At 45.5% G+C, this 15,886-nt stretch overlaps 1 protein-coding gene across 1 annotated transcript in view; it reads right to left on the bottom strand.

The window, feature by feature from the left end:
* BMP6 (bone morphogenetic protein 6) overlaps nt 1–15,464 on the bottom strand; it is a gene marked incomplete at both ends in the record, with an annotated part of 90,314 nt that extends 74,850 nt beyond the window's left edge. The window contains one exon of the mRNA XM_080340353.1: nt 15,035–15,464. Coding sequence (XP_080196479.1) covers nt 15,035–15,464 — 430 coding nt within the window. The remainder of the gene's footprint in view (nt 1–15,034) is intronic.
* Nucleotides 15,465–15,886: the final 422 nt, after the last annotated feature.

Genomic DNA, 15,886 nt, shown 5'->3' with positions numbered 1-15,886 from the left:
TGATTGTGTTCTGTGGACATGACAAAATTCATGATAGCACAGTCCAGTACGCAGCAGTGTGAATGCCCCATTATTTCTCAGGCCTCAAGAAGCTTCTGAAGAGGGCAGCACCACCGCATGCCACAGGAGAGCGTGGAGTGCCCCAGGTGGCTGAGAAGTTTCCCAAATTTTCAAACTGGTGCTGTTCAAAAGTCTTTCTCGTAGAAGACTTTAATATTTGCAATATTACAATGTTGGTTTGCAGAAGGAGATAACCTGACACTCTTGGCGCTTCTAGGCAGCTTGTTGAGGCCCCTGGGACAGGATGAGCATGGGAGAGCCAGGAGCTCATGGAGACCTGCCTTGCAAACTGCAGAGCCCAAAGCAAACCGTGGAAGAGCCAGAACTTCTGTCTCAGCTTCACAACCTCACAGCAACACACATGCAACCAAGCTGGCCAAGGACCAGGCGAATTGCCTGACAAAAAGCCTTCACAGGTACCACCACAGCTTTGTCAAAAGTGAACCCTCCCATGGAGCATGTAGACATTGTTAACTCAGCCACTCTCAACACAAAATGTAGGTACAAGTGTGTCGCACTGGAGGATTCCCCAACAACAACTCCAACACTTAATCATACTTGGTGAAGTATATTCCATCGCATGCCCTCTCCACTACTTCCCACCTGAACTATCCAGCTCCTTTAGCCTTCTCCTTTCTCAGCACCAAGGAGGAAAAATAAATCTCTTTGATGCTCAGTTAGGACAGGTGATGCACAATATGATGTCAAGCACATTACTTAACTGCATTGTGGCAAGCCATAGGAGCCCTACTCTGCTAGATCAAGGGATGACCATGCAACAGTCACTAAATAATTGACGCAATGGACAGAAGAGGTTGGAAGCTGTCCTTACTACTACAGCATCCAAGGCTGTTCTTTACTTCTTTTTTTTCCCCAGAGCAATTAGGCAGCTCAGGGATGTCAAAACATATAACTGGTCCACAAGACAAATTACAGTGTAAGTGCTGCTGCTTTGCCAAAGACCTAGCAGGCTTGGCCACGAGGTTTCTAATGTTTGAATCTTCACATCCCTTGTCCAGTGTTGCAGTGCTTCTAAAGACATTTTAATAAAGATTAAATGACAGGCAAACCTACCTGCATGGATCCTTCCTATATATAAGCAAATAACAACAAAGCCTGGGTGACCAAACCGACGACACATTGGTATAAAAAAGATAAATGTAAAATATGTACATATACATTAAGCCTTTACACAAATTCAGACCCTTTTGCGAAGGTTTATGACAACTGGCTCATTGATACTTAATACTCTGACTGTCTCAGCAGAATCGTCTGGCAATTAAAAAGTCATCTTCACATTCTAGTTACTCTACAGCATCATAAATAGATTAAAACATACAAACAGAAACGATTAATCAGAGCTGAGGATAGTCTTGATCCTTACTGCAGCTTCATATGTTACATATTTTTTCTGCTGTGATCTCACTAGCAATGCATCACTGTTTTTAACCACTCCAAGCACTGATTCTACACTCAGCAGCTGTGTTTGTTTACAGGGCTAGAAATTAGCACAGGACAAATGGACTTCATCCAACTGAAATTTTTTTTGGCATTTTCCACTACACTTCAAAATATATTGGTCCTCATAGTCCAATTATGTATTTGCCACTGACGCTGGCCAAGGAGAGTGCATCAGCAAAGATGGTGCTCACTAATATTGCACAGGGATACTTTTTATTGCTCCAAACATGGGCTCCCTAATTACTAAGCATGGTTCAGACACATGTAGTGAGAAAAGTCCACTACTGTATTGTCCATGCTTTTTTCACAAGGAACGTAAAGAATGTCATCATAATCCATCCTGTGCTTTGCACTCTGCCAGTTCAGTAAGAGCGATGAAATGCAATTATATTCTATACTTAAAAGGACCTGCCAGTGCCCTTCACACTTGTAAATGACCTCCCAAAGCCAATTCCGAAAGACTGTAAACCAAATTCAGACAAGTCAGCCCTAAAATAATTTTCTTTTTCAATACACTTATTCAATACCCTTTTCACAGACAGTTATTTAAAAACAAAAGACCAGCCTTATGTCCCTACATACTTTTCATCTCCTTGACAGTTTCCTTAGCACAGAGTTGGGGGTGCTCTGTTTTTTCCCCATCCCATTTTAGAATAAACAACTAAAGAGGAGTTATGGATTTCACTGGGACATGGCAGCAAACATTCCTGCCCTAGTTCTCACACACCTGAAAGTAAATAAATTTTTAACATTTGCCCTAATTATTCAGTGACCTTTATTTATGCTAGAACTTACACAGGAGGTAAACACAGTATACATTAAGTTGTAGTTTAAGAAGTATTTATGTCGTCCACACTGCTAAAAACACTCCGGTTCCATCTTACAAGTTGTATAATACAGAAATTACCAAACAGCCTCCTGGGCAGCTGCTGAATCCCAGCATTCAAACTATTTCTCCACACAAATATCCATAACTGTTCCATCAATTCCCCAATAAACCCAAGTATCAAGGACCTTTCTGGACAAGTTTAAAATCACTATGAAACTTTCTGAAATTTACATTTTCTTGGGGACCAAAGACCATTTCCAGGAACATATGCAGGCACTGCATTTCTGTGGGACTGCTTCTCACTATTCTTACCTTTGTTTCATGCAACAAAGTCTGTACTTCTCCAATAATTTCAGATAATAGTGACGATGATGTCCTGACGTCACAAGATGCATGAAGAACCCTGTCAAAGTAATGTATTGCACTTTGCCGTGTAATTATGTTATGTTGGAGCACAGTGTTGGAAAACCTAGTATAATCATTAGCTGAGCACTGAATGTTTTGATTGTCAGACAGGTTGTATATGATGCAAATATATGACTCAGAAATGATTTCACATAAACATTTTGGTAACAGTAATCTGACTCATAATCTCCAACATAGAAAATAACAAGCTGCACAAAACATCTGCACACTCTGAGCAACCCCAGCTTGCAGCAACCTTCACGAGTCTCACAGCACAGGGAGACCAGAGAGTCCCCTCCGCAGGAGGTGCTAAAATCTACCTTCACAAAAAGAGCCAAAGCAGGGGTAAAAAGGGCTGTCGTTCCCACCAGGGATCCTTGTCGAAGAGCTGTGATAGCTTATGCTGTCTGGTAGTCTGCCCGGTGGGCATTGCTTGGTTTAGGTTCACATTTAACAGGGATAAGACAGGAGGAAAGGTTTGTTGTTATTCCACCCCGAAGCTTCACCATGTCAAGTATGACACAATGCACAATTCATCTTCTATTTATTTTCTCATTCATTAGGAGACGGACAGCTTCTTTCACGGCCTCTTTCTGAAGACAAATGTGCAGTCTTGAGTGACATGGAGGATTTACCGTCTGTTATTTCAGAGGAGGTTTGCCATGTTTATTCTGGAAAGTGCCATGAATTAATGAACTATCTCTTCAAGCCTCAGTGAGTCTGAGCTGCCAGCTCTCCGGCTGCCAGAAGCAACATACTGTTTTGGGACCCCATAAAATTTTTTTTACTGAGACTAGCGATAGCAAAAGCATCGGGCGGACCCAATCCCAATAGCTCCTGAAACATAAAGGAGCCATTATACTAACTGCAGATGTTATACTGTATTTTTATTCAGTTTCTCAAGAAAACTATTGGTTAACTTAACTCAGAAGAACATCTGCTATTAGCTGCTCTGCAGCACGGACATTACCAAAAGACATTACTACCCTGAAGCATGGACATTACCATTACCATGGAGGTTACCAAAAGTCAACCAAACTTTTAGTAGGCTCTGCAACAGTTTCAAGTGAAAAAGGTGATAGACTGTAACTACTTTCATTTTTCCTCTTCAGCTCCTTCTGAATGCCAACTTATGCCCATGAGAAATGCGCTTTAACATATGCACACAAAACCAGAGCCTGCCCACACACTCATGCAACCACACACTGCGCCCAGGTGTCTCCTACACCGTTCAGTGGGAGACCCAAAAGGAAGAGCTGCTGCTTTGCAAAGGCCATCATGTAAGGCAAATACTAATGGATGTCTGGTGAATACTCATGTTCAGGTAGCACTCACGGAAATCAGAGGCGTTACCAATGTTGAGCTGTTTGCAAGCACCTCCAAAGAGCCATGTCCCTAAGAGAGCACGGTTGGAGAAGGTAAAGATTGTGCAACACCAGTGTGCCGGGTTCACAAGTGGGAAGGACTAAAGCCTAAGTCAAGTGAGAACTTGTGGTCCTCAGCTGACCAACACTGCAACCTGAAGAAGGTCGGATTTCACCAAATAAGACCTTACTGTTCCATCGACTCCACAAGCCGCTTGGCCACCTGCCAGGATGGTAACACAGCACGTGGTTTTGTGGTTAAATCACGGGAGTGGAAGCACGAATTTCAGGGACCTCATCACAGCCCCCGTCCAGACATGCCCTCCAAGCCTCAGCTTAGCTATTCGGAAAATGAGTATAGTAGCAATTTATGTTTGTCAGAGCACGCTGTGAGACTTCAATGCTTATGAAGTGTTTTGAGGTCCTGGATAAAAGACAGAGTAGTATCCTTACATTGTCTAGTAAGTAACGAGCATTACACATCTTGCAGAATGGAATATTTTTGGACGGGACAGCTGCTACAATCATTAAAGTGTAAAAACTATCACATGCAAGAGACAAGACACAGACATCTCAAAGTGAAAATCTCTCTTGTAGTGTGTTAAACAAATGTATCTTCTTTCCAGCTATCTTCCATAGCATAGTAAGTTGGAACTCTCTTAAATATGAGAACTTTTTTTTGCATCTCCCTTTTTTCTTCACTCCCTTCCCCTCTGCTATTTTTTCTCTTTGTGGGTTAAAAAAAAAAAAAAAAAAATTGAAAGGGCAAGCCAAGAGATTCACAGTCACTAAAGCCTGCAGAACATACAGTGAATTTTGGCAGGACATGCATGTTTATCCTTTTCATATGCTGTTTAAATTATTTTTATAAACAAGTCATTATCTTGCATAGCCACTGCTTGGTCCCTTTCATGTTGAAGACGTTTGATGTTACAATAATTAAGCAAAAGGGTCCGCATGCTTGAAATGCGGTCTCAGGATGAGAGTTTGTGGGCCAGAGAGACTGCTGCTTTTCTAAAATGAAGGGTTTCTTCTCCAAGCTTTGTCATTTCAGTCGAGCACCTGGATTCTGTACTTGCGGATGAAATCTTTGCGTAGACATCCAAATACCAATTTCAAACCGGGCTTACATTTTAGAACTGTGCTCCCACTATTTTGCACCAAAATCACACATAGCCTAGGTGTACACTACTGTGAAAAAAGAAAACCAAATTTAATAACCAAGACCACTATCAAATCAATCCCATTGGATCATCATCAAGTTGTTACTTAAAAACAAGGACACATCTCTCTCACATATGTAACTGGAATTCAGGATTTTCTACTTGTTTTGACACTTTAAAAGCCTGGTTTTGTACCTCTCTGCTTAGCATCCCTTGCAGACCACTCGAGAGATGCCCGAGATGGTTTTGAACCCTGATGCTCCAAAGGCCAGCAAGAACTAAGGTGCATGACTGTGCCTACACATGACCCCCTCTGCAGAACAAGAGCCCACGTCTGACCCCAGTAAGGCCAGGACAAGGCTCACAGAAAAGCCTCTCACTGCTTGCATGCAAATGTGTTGAGGAACTGGGCTTGACATCATGATGAAGACACAGGTATATTAAACATGTGTTTATCATGACTGAGCTGGACTACACCACCAGCGCGGGCACAAGAAAACAAACATGAATGGGAAACCCATGGTAAGTGACAGAGAAAACACTTTCTCCTTCGTTCCTGCAGAGCATCTGGTGATTAAAGACCTCTGCTCTGACCTCTGCTCATCCGCATTCGGTCACAGGGTGCCTGCCCCTCTTTGACACTAAGAATTAAAGTTCCAACTGCTTCTTTTTTCCCTGACAAGGAGCCTTATTCCAGATACTTTTAACATGGTTTGAAAAATACGTAAGTTAGGCTGCAGTAAGTGTTCACTTCCAAACAACTTTTATTACAAAGCCAGAAGCAGACAAGTCTTCTGCGTCTTGTATGTGCTTGTTACCGTTCAACATTTTTTCCAGCTCATTTGGACAATTTTATTCCTTGTAGGAGGACCGGGATTGATTGATTACAGCTTTACTCTCCCAGATTTCTCTCTCAAAAGGTCTGGAAAGCCCAGAGACATGAGGACACGAGAAGACATCTCTATTTCACACTGACACTACAAACCTTTTCCTCCCTCCAGCATCTCTTGGCTTACGGGTGCAACTGTCACAACCAGCTCAAAATTTCTGATCTGTTGTTGCCCAGTGTGAAGCAGAACGCCTGTGCCTCAATAGACATTATGTCGCCCCTTAGCCCTTGTACAAATAGAGTGTCTAATGCCTTGACCGTATGTGCCACGCAAACGCAATACAGTGAGTGACAAGATAAGAATACTGCATCTGCTCCTGCATACAGTAGTACACCTCCGCATGAATATTTGTGTGCATGCTCTAAACACAGTATATTTTACAGTCTACACTTGATAAAAGAAATTCTGGATCTCCACCGGTAAGATTTTGGTTTGATCAAATACATCTTATTTACAGGAGGGCTTCAAATAGTTGATTCATACATCTTTCATACTGCAAACGACCATTAAAATACATAGAATAACATGACTTTGGAATGCTGTTTGAAAAACACTTTCTCATTTATTATTGGGAAATTTGACTTCTTCGGAACAAGTGTTAACACTGTCTCAATTAATTTGTAAAGCTATTCAAGCCATGAAGTACATCTGCACACTGAGTATATTTCAAATACTGTGCTTCTGTTTTCATTTTCAAAATGTTTTTATTTATACACTAATATTTGACCTATGAATATTCCAAGTTTATATGGAGCCAGCTGTTCTAAATTCTGGTTATACTGAGCGTTCGTGCAAAACATCAGGTGATATCACTGGATATTTTTTTAAGGGGAAAGTTCATAGGAAAGCAGTTATGTATTCTTGTGATTAACACCACATTGGATCAAAACAGTCATGTCTAGCTCTCTGAAAATACAGCTACTGTTTTAGTTAGCAGAACACTTCGGCTCTGTCTACATTATCCTTTTTTGCCAAAAATTCCCACTGTTGCTACCACTGATTCAATTCTGTCATTGTGCTATGATGAACACTGCGACGTAAAATAAAAAGAGCTGCAGGCTGTGCTGTCAAAATCTTTGTGCCCTTAACAACAAAACAAAAAGTATCTCATGCCATCACACACACACACCAAAAAAAAAAAAGGGCAAACAAAACAAACTCACCCCAAAAAGCCACCTAACACTCCAAGGCTGTTTCTTAGCCTGGAAGCCTAAGTGACTGAAAGTTCAGGAAATACCAGCCCCAGTCCATAGCAGGTTTTAAGAATCAAAGTCCAATACAAATGCATTAAACACCCCTGCAATCCCACGAGGGATTTCTTTAATGAATTTCCTTTAAATTAAGCTTTTTTCTCCTGCAACAGCCCCGCAGCAGCTGCAGCCCTGTGCCCTTCCCAAAGCTTTGGGAACCTGTCCCAGGTCTAAAGCACAGGGCTGCAGGTCTCCCCGGGGAACAGGCACCTCTTTGGGGTGCCAGCACCAGCTGCCCCCATTGCAGCCACTCAGGAGGTGGCAGGAGGCACCAATCCTCCTCCTCTGCTGGCCACAACTGGAAAAAAGGTGGGAAGAAACAACACACTGACTGGTTCTCACACACATCCCTGTCCTGGCATATCACAGAATCACACAGAACCACAGAACGGTTGGGATTGGAAGGGACCTCTGGAGATCATCTAGTCCAACCCACCTGCTAAAGCAGCTTCACCCAGAGCAGATCGCACAGGAATGTGTCCACGCGGGTCTTGAACATCTCCAGAGAAGGAGACTCCACAGCCTCTCTCGGAAGCTTGTTCTAGTGCTCTGTCAACCTCAAAGTAGTTTCTCCTCGTGTTTAGGTATCACATCTGCAGAATGCCAGTCCAAAATGCCCTCTTCACACTTAGAATCACAATAGTTTGGGCTGGAAGGGACCTTCAAAGACCATCTAGTCCAACCTCCCTGCCACGGGCCAGGAGATCTTTCACTAGATCAGGTTGATCAAAGCTCCATCTAGACTGACTTTAAACAATTCCAATGACAGGGCACCCACAGCTTCTCTGGGTAACCTATTCCAGTGCCTTAACACCCTCATTGTAAAAAAAAGTCTTTCTTACCACCAATCTAAACCTACTCTCTTTCAATTTAAAACCGTGGCACATCAAACAGAGAACCTGGGTATGACCGAACACCACCCTCCAAGAATCGGGTGCCTGGAGAAAGACTTTCTGGTCCTTAACCTTGGTCTCCCAGTGTCTGCGGTCTGATGCCTGCTTAAACAAACAGGAATCTCTCAACTACAAGGCTTTTTTCCATGCAGGCGATACTATTTTTTTTTTCTGTTTCACATCTCTATAGAGATGGCCAAAGGGAAATGCTAAATGATTAGGAGGTGGACCGTACTTAGGAGCATTACCGTGCATCTGCTGGGATACAGCAGAAACACACAATGGCACTGTTTATGTCCCAAGTAACTCATACCTTCCTCTAACCCCCCCACAAATTAGCAATGATGCAAGATGACTTAAAAAGAATCATGTCTCCAATGCATGGAAAGTCTAAACACCACCTTCCTTCCTCCTAAATCACAACCACCACTTAGAAGTTTATATTTAAAATTACAAGAGAGAGAGAGCATCACCACTGCCATGGGCCAGGCTAGACCCAGTAAGGACCCACAGCTCCTCAGCAGAGGTATAAGGCTGCGGCAAGAAGTCAGAGGTCAGCACAAGACATGCAACAGAGCTGCCCAAGGGATTTTCTGATGAAGCCATGTTCAGCTGGAAGAAAACTGCCCGAAGAAAACCTTTGTATAAGAAACACTTTGGTTTCCACTTTGTTTGAGGAGAAGAACTAGAAAGTGCTGCTTTTATATTTACAAAACAAACACACACCACCACACCTGGGTGTGTATTTCAAAATGCAATTTTTCAGTTATTTATATATATAAAATTTAACTTGCATCAATCAAGACCACTTTGGTAACACTAATTTTTTGCAAATAAAATCACTTGTTGTTGTTGTTGTTGCTGTAAGACAGACTTCTACATTTTACCCAAATTTAAGACAACATAAATTGTTGAGCTCTGAAAAGCTTTCACAAGACAGAGAATAGTCCTGCTAATGCCACATGGTTGGGCTCCAGCAACTTAGTCTAGCTGACACTTAAACCTGGATAAATTGCTTCCAGAAACTTGACCCTCCACTCATTTTAACAATGCACTTTTTGAACAGCAGCTTCTCCGGGAGCCACACATCTTCCAGGGCTCACGGCCAACAGCAGAAGGATGGCTGTAGATGGTCAATTCAGAGTCCGAAGGAGCTGAGGACTTCTAAAAGCAACGTCAGGCAGAAAGCAATTGAAGCACCATGGCAGACCATATCCCTTCTCTTTAATCATGTCATCAGCTGGCTGCATGCTAGCAGGGAACTCACAAGCAATGACTACTTCAAGGAGATGACATAAATGAGGACCTTGAGCTGCACTAGTTGAACGGCAAATGTAAGGCTGCTCTCTGACACTGGGGATCTGTCTTGGCATCAAAGCCCAGTGTACGAGTTTTGGCAGAAGAGAGTAAACTCATTCCCATCATCAGCTTCATGATTTCTAATACTGGCCTGCTCTGGACACACATGGAGGACGCTGCTTGCATGACGAGAGCGCGAGGCTTTACACAGCCAGCTGGCAGCACAGCCAGATCCACAGCATCACACACTCCAGTTATTCCCTGCGAGTCGATGTCTTGACCTTTACAACATGTGGTCAAGAGTATAAACAGATGGGATGACAGCGTGAATGGTACAGTCCCGTCAATATAATCACGCAACACCCCTGATACATCTTGGTTGCCTAATTTCATATCCCCTGACACCAAGCATGATACCATGGAAAAAGACAGGTGGGCTGGCCAAACACTTCAGACGAAAAAAATTCACCTGCTTTAAAAATGCAGGTGGGGATGCTGGAGCATCGCATCTTTCCCCTGAAAAGCCACAAGGAGCGTAAGCGCTTGCCACGGATTTGTGCAGGATCATTCCTAGAAGGAAATCTGGTAGGTGACGGCTGCCAAAAAAGATGAAAAGCCTGTTTGGAAGATATCACATCCATAAGTGCTGCTTTATAGACACAGGGAGAGCACACATTTGTACAGTGAGCACTGTACCGATCTCCGAGAGGCTCCCTTGCACTGAAAGGCAGCACTCTCATCCCAGCAGATACTTGAAGTCTCACAGGGAAAACTGGGATTTCCTGGCTTTTGGGAATCCAAAGATAAAAGAGGCTTTTCACCATGGTCCCAATTCAAATCACGTGGAAGAGCTTCAGGGCTGCCTGCAGGACTGCCTGGCAAGCAGCCGGGTTTCCTCTCATCCTCCTGCCTGGAGTTCTCCCAAGAGACTTGTCTTGTGACAAAGGGAAAACCCTCTCTCCAACAGTACAGAGATACAGTGAATCCGTGCTGTTAGGCTGCTACAAAACCGCAGGATGCTGCGGACAACCAGGCAACACACCCCAAAAGCACACTTTTTACGGTCCATATCCCTGGAGGGTTTGATGAGGCCAGACTTTTCCCTTCATAGCTATCCAGTTGTCAATAGCCCCAGGTTTGGGTCACAGAAGAAACCTGCAAAGACTGTCACTGGATTCCTTGTTTTTTTCCTGTGTGAAGCATGGGGCTTTCTTCCCCTTGCTGCAGATGCCAGGATAGAAAGGCATGGGTGAGGACCAGATAAGCTTCTTCCCCATTTTGACATAGGATTGCTCCACGGCACCTTTCATCATACAGGGAATCATTCTTTCCACAGTTGCAGAAGCAAAGTCCTTGGGAGTCTCGTTTCAGTTGCTACACATGGCACACACGAGGGGCTGGAGGGCAGCTCCTCTTCACATCACCACTGATGAGCCAGAGGAGACCAGCGAGATTTTAAGTCTGCCACAGCCCCTGGTCCTAGTCTACATTTTGTATTGAGTGGTGAACCCCCTCTTCTCATCTCCCCAGTCTGAGGGAGAAGGAGTTTGTTGTGAGGAACTCAATATATCTCTTGCTAAAAGAGCCTTGGCAGCAAAATACATGTATGCTTGCCTGCATTGAGCTGTCAATCCAGCATCACTGCCTCAAAGAAGGATCTCCATACCAATCCCGGGTTGTTTTGTGAGGAGAAAGAGGAGATAACCCTAGCCAGTGCCACAAGGAAGGTACAACAGGAAACATCAATAGATGTTATTTTCCCAACAGCACTGTCTCAAGACATGTCAGTGCTACATTTAGATGAAGGATGCTCCTGAACAGCCGAACAGTTTCATGAGGACACCTGCTGCCCCAGAATGCACCTCCCAGCACCACAACCCTACTGTATAGCCATTCTTTTGGCACAGAAGTTCAGCACCCTGCTTAGTCTGGTAAATATAAATAGAGAGATCTAAACCCCAGATGTTCCCATCTGCATGAGATATCCAGACTTCCTATGTGGGAAATGGAAAGAAACAGGCATTTTTTGGGTGCCTCATCCTAGTGAAAATGCCCGAAACATACACTTTTAGCATCATCTTCCCAAAATAGGGAACAGGTCCACCAAGGGTAGATTATATTTGCTGTCAATTTCTTTTTGTAATCTAACTTGATAAATGAAATTTATTATCTAAATTATCTGAACTGGTTTATATCTTGTGTGTGTTTTCAATTGGAACGGGAAAAACACTGATTTCTACACCCCGATACCGCTCTCTAGCTGCATTATGAAACAAAGCATTAAGCATCTCCTAGAAACCCCGGACACTCCAAGTTCCCCTACAGTCAGCCCCTCTGGGAATCATCACCCACACTTTGCAAGTTCATACTGCAGTGCAGTCATCACCAGATAGGCAAGATAAATCCCAGACTCTACACTTTGAAGACTCATGTTTCTTGTCCTCCCTGTAAGACAGTAACTCCCTGCGTCTGGAGAACCTCCGTCCGTGCCTCTGTGTCCTGCTTTTTTCATTTTTTTTAAAAAACAAAAAAAGGAACTGTCTCCCAGGACATCATCTTTGAGCCTGGGACAAGCCTGTGCTGCCTGAATAATCTGAGACCCCACTGAAGTCCCTCAGCTTTGCAAGACCTCAACAGGGAGGACTTGTACCCTGAGCACATTTGGAAACAGCCTTCCCCAAAGAGAAAACACATCTGCTGTATCCCGAGATAGACGAATACATACATTGTTCAGGGAGGGCTGAAGCACTGCTCCTTTAAAAAGCAGCAGTGACTGCAAGCTGCTGACTCTTTTTGAGCTACAAGGCTAGAAAAATTAAAGGTACTTTTAAAATAATATCAACACCTGCAAACTTTCACGACAATGCAGGATGTCTCCACACAGCTGACCTAGATAATGGCTTTGCAGCACAAGATCTGTCATCAAATGTTTGCCTGGTTCTGGGCTGCAGCAGAAGCAATATCAGCACCTGAAGGCGGGTCAGCATGGCCACCTGTACTGACTTCACACCCACACACATCTTCAAGACAACTTGCACCAGGGGTACCCATGTAATACCCTTCACTTCTGATCCTGAGAGAACACCAAGGACCCCTCACATCTCTTTGGTAGCTGCCCCTTCAGTAATGGAAAGACAAGTCTTTACAGTTGAAAATAGACAAAGCTCTTCAGAAGCATATTTTAACCAAGCAGAAGTTATTATAGGTCTGATCATGTGAAGAAAATCCCAAATAAAATAATTCTGGCAGTGTCTGCTTATAAGGAGACTCCAGCTGTACTTTTTCATGGTTGCTTGGCATACTCTTCATCAGAATAGTCAGTGTCCTTGAGGTCAGGAAGTCTTCCCTTTCTGCTGTGATCCTACCATCTTTTGCCGCATTTTCTAGACTAGATCTGATAGGCTGCTTTGATAGATCACAGGCTGGCTTTCTCCCATCACACCTTTGGTTTCTATATTGCAATAAAACCTCAGGCTTCCTCTAGTCTTCTGGCATTAATTACTGTTTAGTAGAAAAGTAAATGTTAATACGCATGTGAAAGACCCCCCAAAATCCCTGACATGTCCAAGGAGCTACAAAAAACAGACGAACAGCTGTCCAGTCTCAGCCCGTCAATTTGCCAGCCCTCTGGTAACAAACAATCACGTTAAATGACATTACGGTTTATGACTCGGAACTTGGAAGTTGATGAGAAATTTCTGCAGTTGATTCATACTTCCTGAGACTCATAACCAGCATTTCAATCGTGCTATTTTACTACATTACATGAATAATTTTCCTTGTTGTTACATAAGTGTCTAGATCCAAATTATCAGAACTGATTTGAATCATATGAATGTTTTGGGGTTTGGTTTTGTGGTTTGGGTTTTTCTTATTTTATTTTCAAAACAAACAAAAAATGTTCAGGTCTACCGTCTAATACTGCTCTCCTGGTGCTTTATAAAGCAGGGTGCTAAATGCTTTCTAAAAGACCACATGCTGACACTTCTCCGTGAAATCATCTACTCTGGGAACCACCCAGCACTTTGCAAGCACCTTGATCATAATCCTTTAAATAAAACGTGCTATGAGGATTACTTACATACAGCTACCTCCAACATGGAGACCCTGACAAGCATATCCGTGGTACACGGAGCCCATGGAGATCTGCACTGCTCTATGTGCTGCGGACACCAGGTAGCTCAGCTGTACCTGCAGGAGCTGCAGTCACCTCGATTTCAACATAGACAAGTCCTTCAACAAACACCCACAGTGCAAGGGGGCCACTTCTTACCCACTGCGGGTCCTTCATCAGGTACAAAAATCCCCCAGCCCCAGTCACTAGAGCTAAATGTGTTCTAAATGTATACACCGTGCTACAAAGCTATTGAGCACATCTACCCGTGCGGGTAGCTTCCCACTGCAGTGACCTATCGCTGCTCTAGATAAGGAAATGCACAACTATTTGTATTAAAAAAAAAAATACAAGCTGTTCGCAGGTGTCATCATTCTGTACGCGCAGCTCTGGAAGCACTAAATGAAAAGACGCAGTTTTCAGCCGACTGGTTAAGACAGTTGAGCTCCACAGGAATTCCTTAAAAAAAGGAACTGCAATTTGCCAACCGAAATATTTTTATCCTCCACATTAGGCTGAATCTAATTATACTGTTTCCTTATAATTGCAATCTAATATTCAAGGCTCCTTCAAGTAAAAGGCTTAATGACTTTCCCAGAGAAATGCCCACCTCAGAGCCCTTCATGTCAGTAACATGCTGACAGCATGATTTGTTTGAAGAGCAGGTTGATGTCTAACATATTTCAAGATTTCCACGATACAGAGTTTGATCACATCCCTAGCTCAATCACCAGAATACTCTACACAGAGTCACATATTCATCGCCACACTAGCTCAGAGCGCCTCTGAAAAAAAAAAGAAAAAGTAGACAGGGATACTGTGGAGTAGTGTAGGATGTACTTTGCTCCAGCCCCAAAGTCATTTGTACTTTGCTGGACCTTGCACGGAGTGAATGAATGCAACTTGCGCTCCAGTATGGCCCCGGCTCTGCTGCCCAGGACCCACAGCATGGTGCATTTAATCCCGAATAACGGGCTCTGATTGCTATCACCATAACGAGGGCAAAAACACTATTTAAAAAAATAAAAGGCATGTCCTTTTCTTATCCGTCTCTCTAGGGTTTCATATTCCGGGACCTTTTTTTTTTTTTTTTTTTTTGACCTTACAAGAGGGATGGGAGGTTTTTCCCATCGCCGAAGTGACTTGTCCTCCTGGCCGAAACCCGCGCAGCCCGAGGTGGGTCCCGTCCGGGAGATCCCCGCGGACCGCCGCCCTCCCCGGGGAACCGCCGAGGTTCGCCTCTCTCCGAGGAAGAAGCGTCCCCGGGCTGGATGGGTGAGTGGGCTCCGCGCACTCGGACACTCACCCAGGTTGACGAAGCTCATGACCATGTCGGCGTCGTTGAGGAAGGCGCTGTCCTGCGAGCTGGGCAGCGGCGGCGGGGCGGGGGGCGGCGGGCGGCCGCCCCGCTCCGCACCCGCGCTGCCCTCCGCGCCCTCGGCCAGGGCGTGGTAGAGGTCCAGCATGAAGCGCGGCGCCGCCGTCAGGCGCCCCGGCGGCGGGGCCAAGGGCTCCCGCGGCAGCGGCCGGGGTCGGTGGGGCAGCCCCAGCACCGAGAGGATCTCCCGCTGCATCTCCCGCTTCTCGTGCGACTTCAGCCGCCGGTAGAGGAAGCCCGAGGCGGCGGCGGGTGGCGGCGGCTCCCCGCCCTCCGCGGGCAGCGCGGGCTCCGCGGGGCGGCAGGCGCCACTCAGCAGCGCCCAGCAGCAGCACAGCCAAGCCAGCCGCCGCGGCATGGCGCTCGGCCGGGCGGAGGCAGGCGAGGTCCCCGCTTCCCCCTCTCCCCGGGGGCTCCCCGCCGCCCTCCAGCTCTCCCCCCCGCGGCGGCGGCTATCGCCTGGGCCGGCGGGGGGCAGCCAGGCCAGAGGGGCTCAGCGCTCGCTCCCGCCGCCGCGCATGGCCGCCCGCGGGGCACCGCGGTGCAAGCCCCCCCTGCACCGCCGCCGCCGCTCAGGTGCGGCGGAGCCGCCCCCGGCGCAGCCCGGCCGCTCAGTTCGCCATGCCCCTGCCCGGCGGAGCCGCGCCGGGCCGCGGGCTCTGTTGCGGGGCGAGAAAGAGAAGGAAGAAGAGCAGCAAACTTTTTCTCTTGCCAGGGAGCGAGCGAGCGGCTCCTGCGGCGGCAGCCCCGGTCCCCGCGGGCTGGACGGAGCGAGGCTGC

This window comes from Nesoenas mayeri, assembly GCF_963082525.1.
Source record: "Nesoenas mayeri genome assembly, chromosome: 2".
In the NCBI taxonomy this organism is placed as follows: Eukaryota; Metazoa; Chordata; class Aves; order Columbiformes; family Columbidae; genus Nesoenas; species Nesoenas mayeri.
This window is presented reverse-complemented; position numbering and strand designations above follow the sequence as displayed.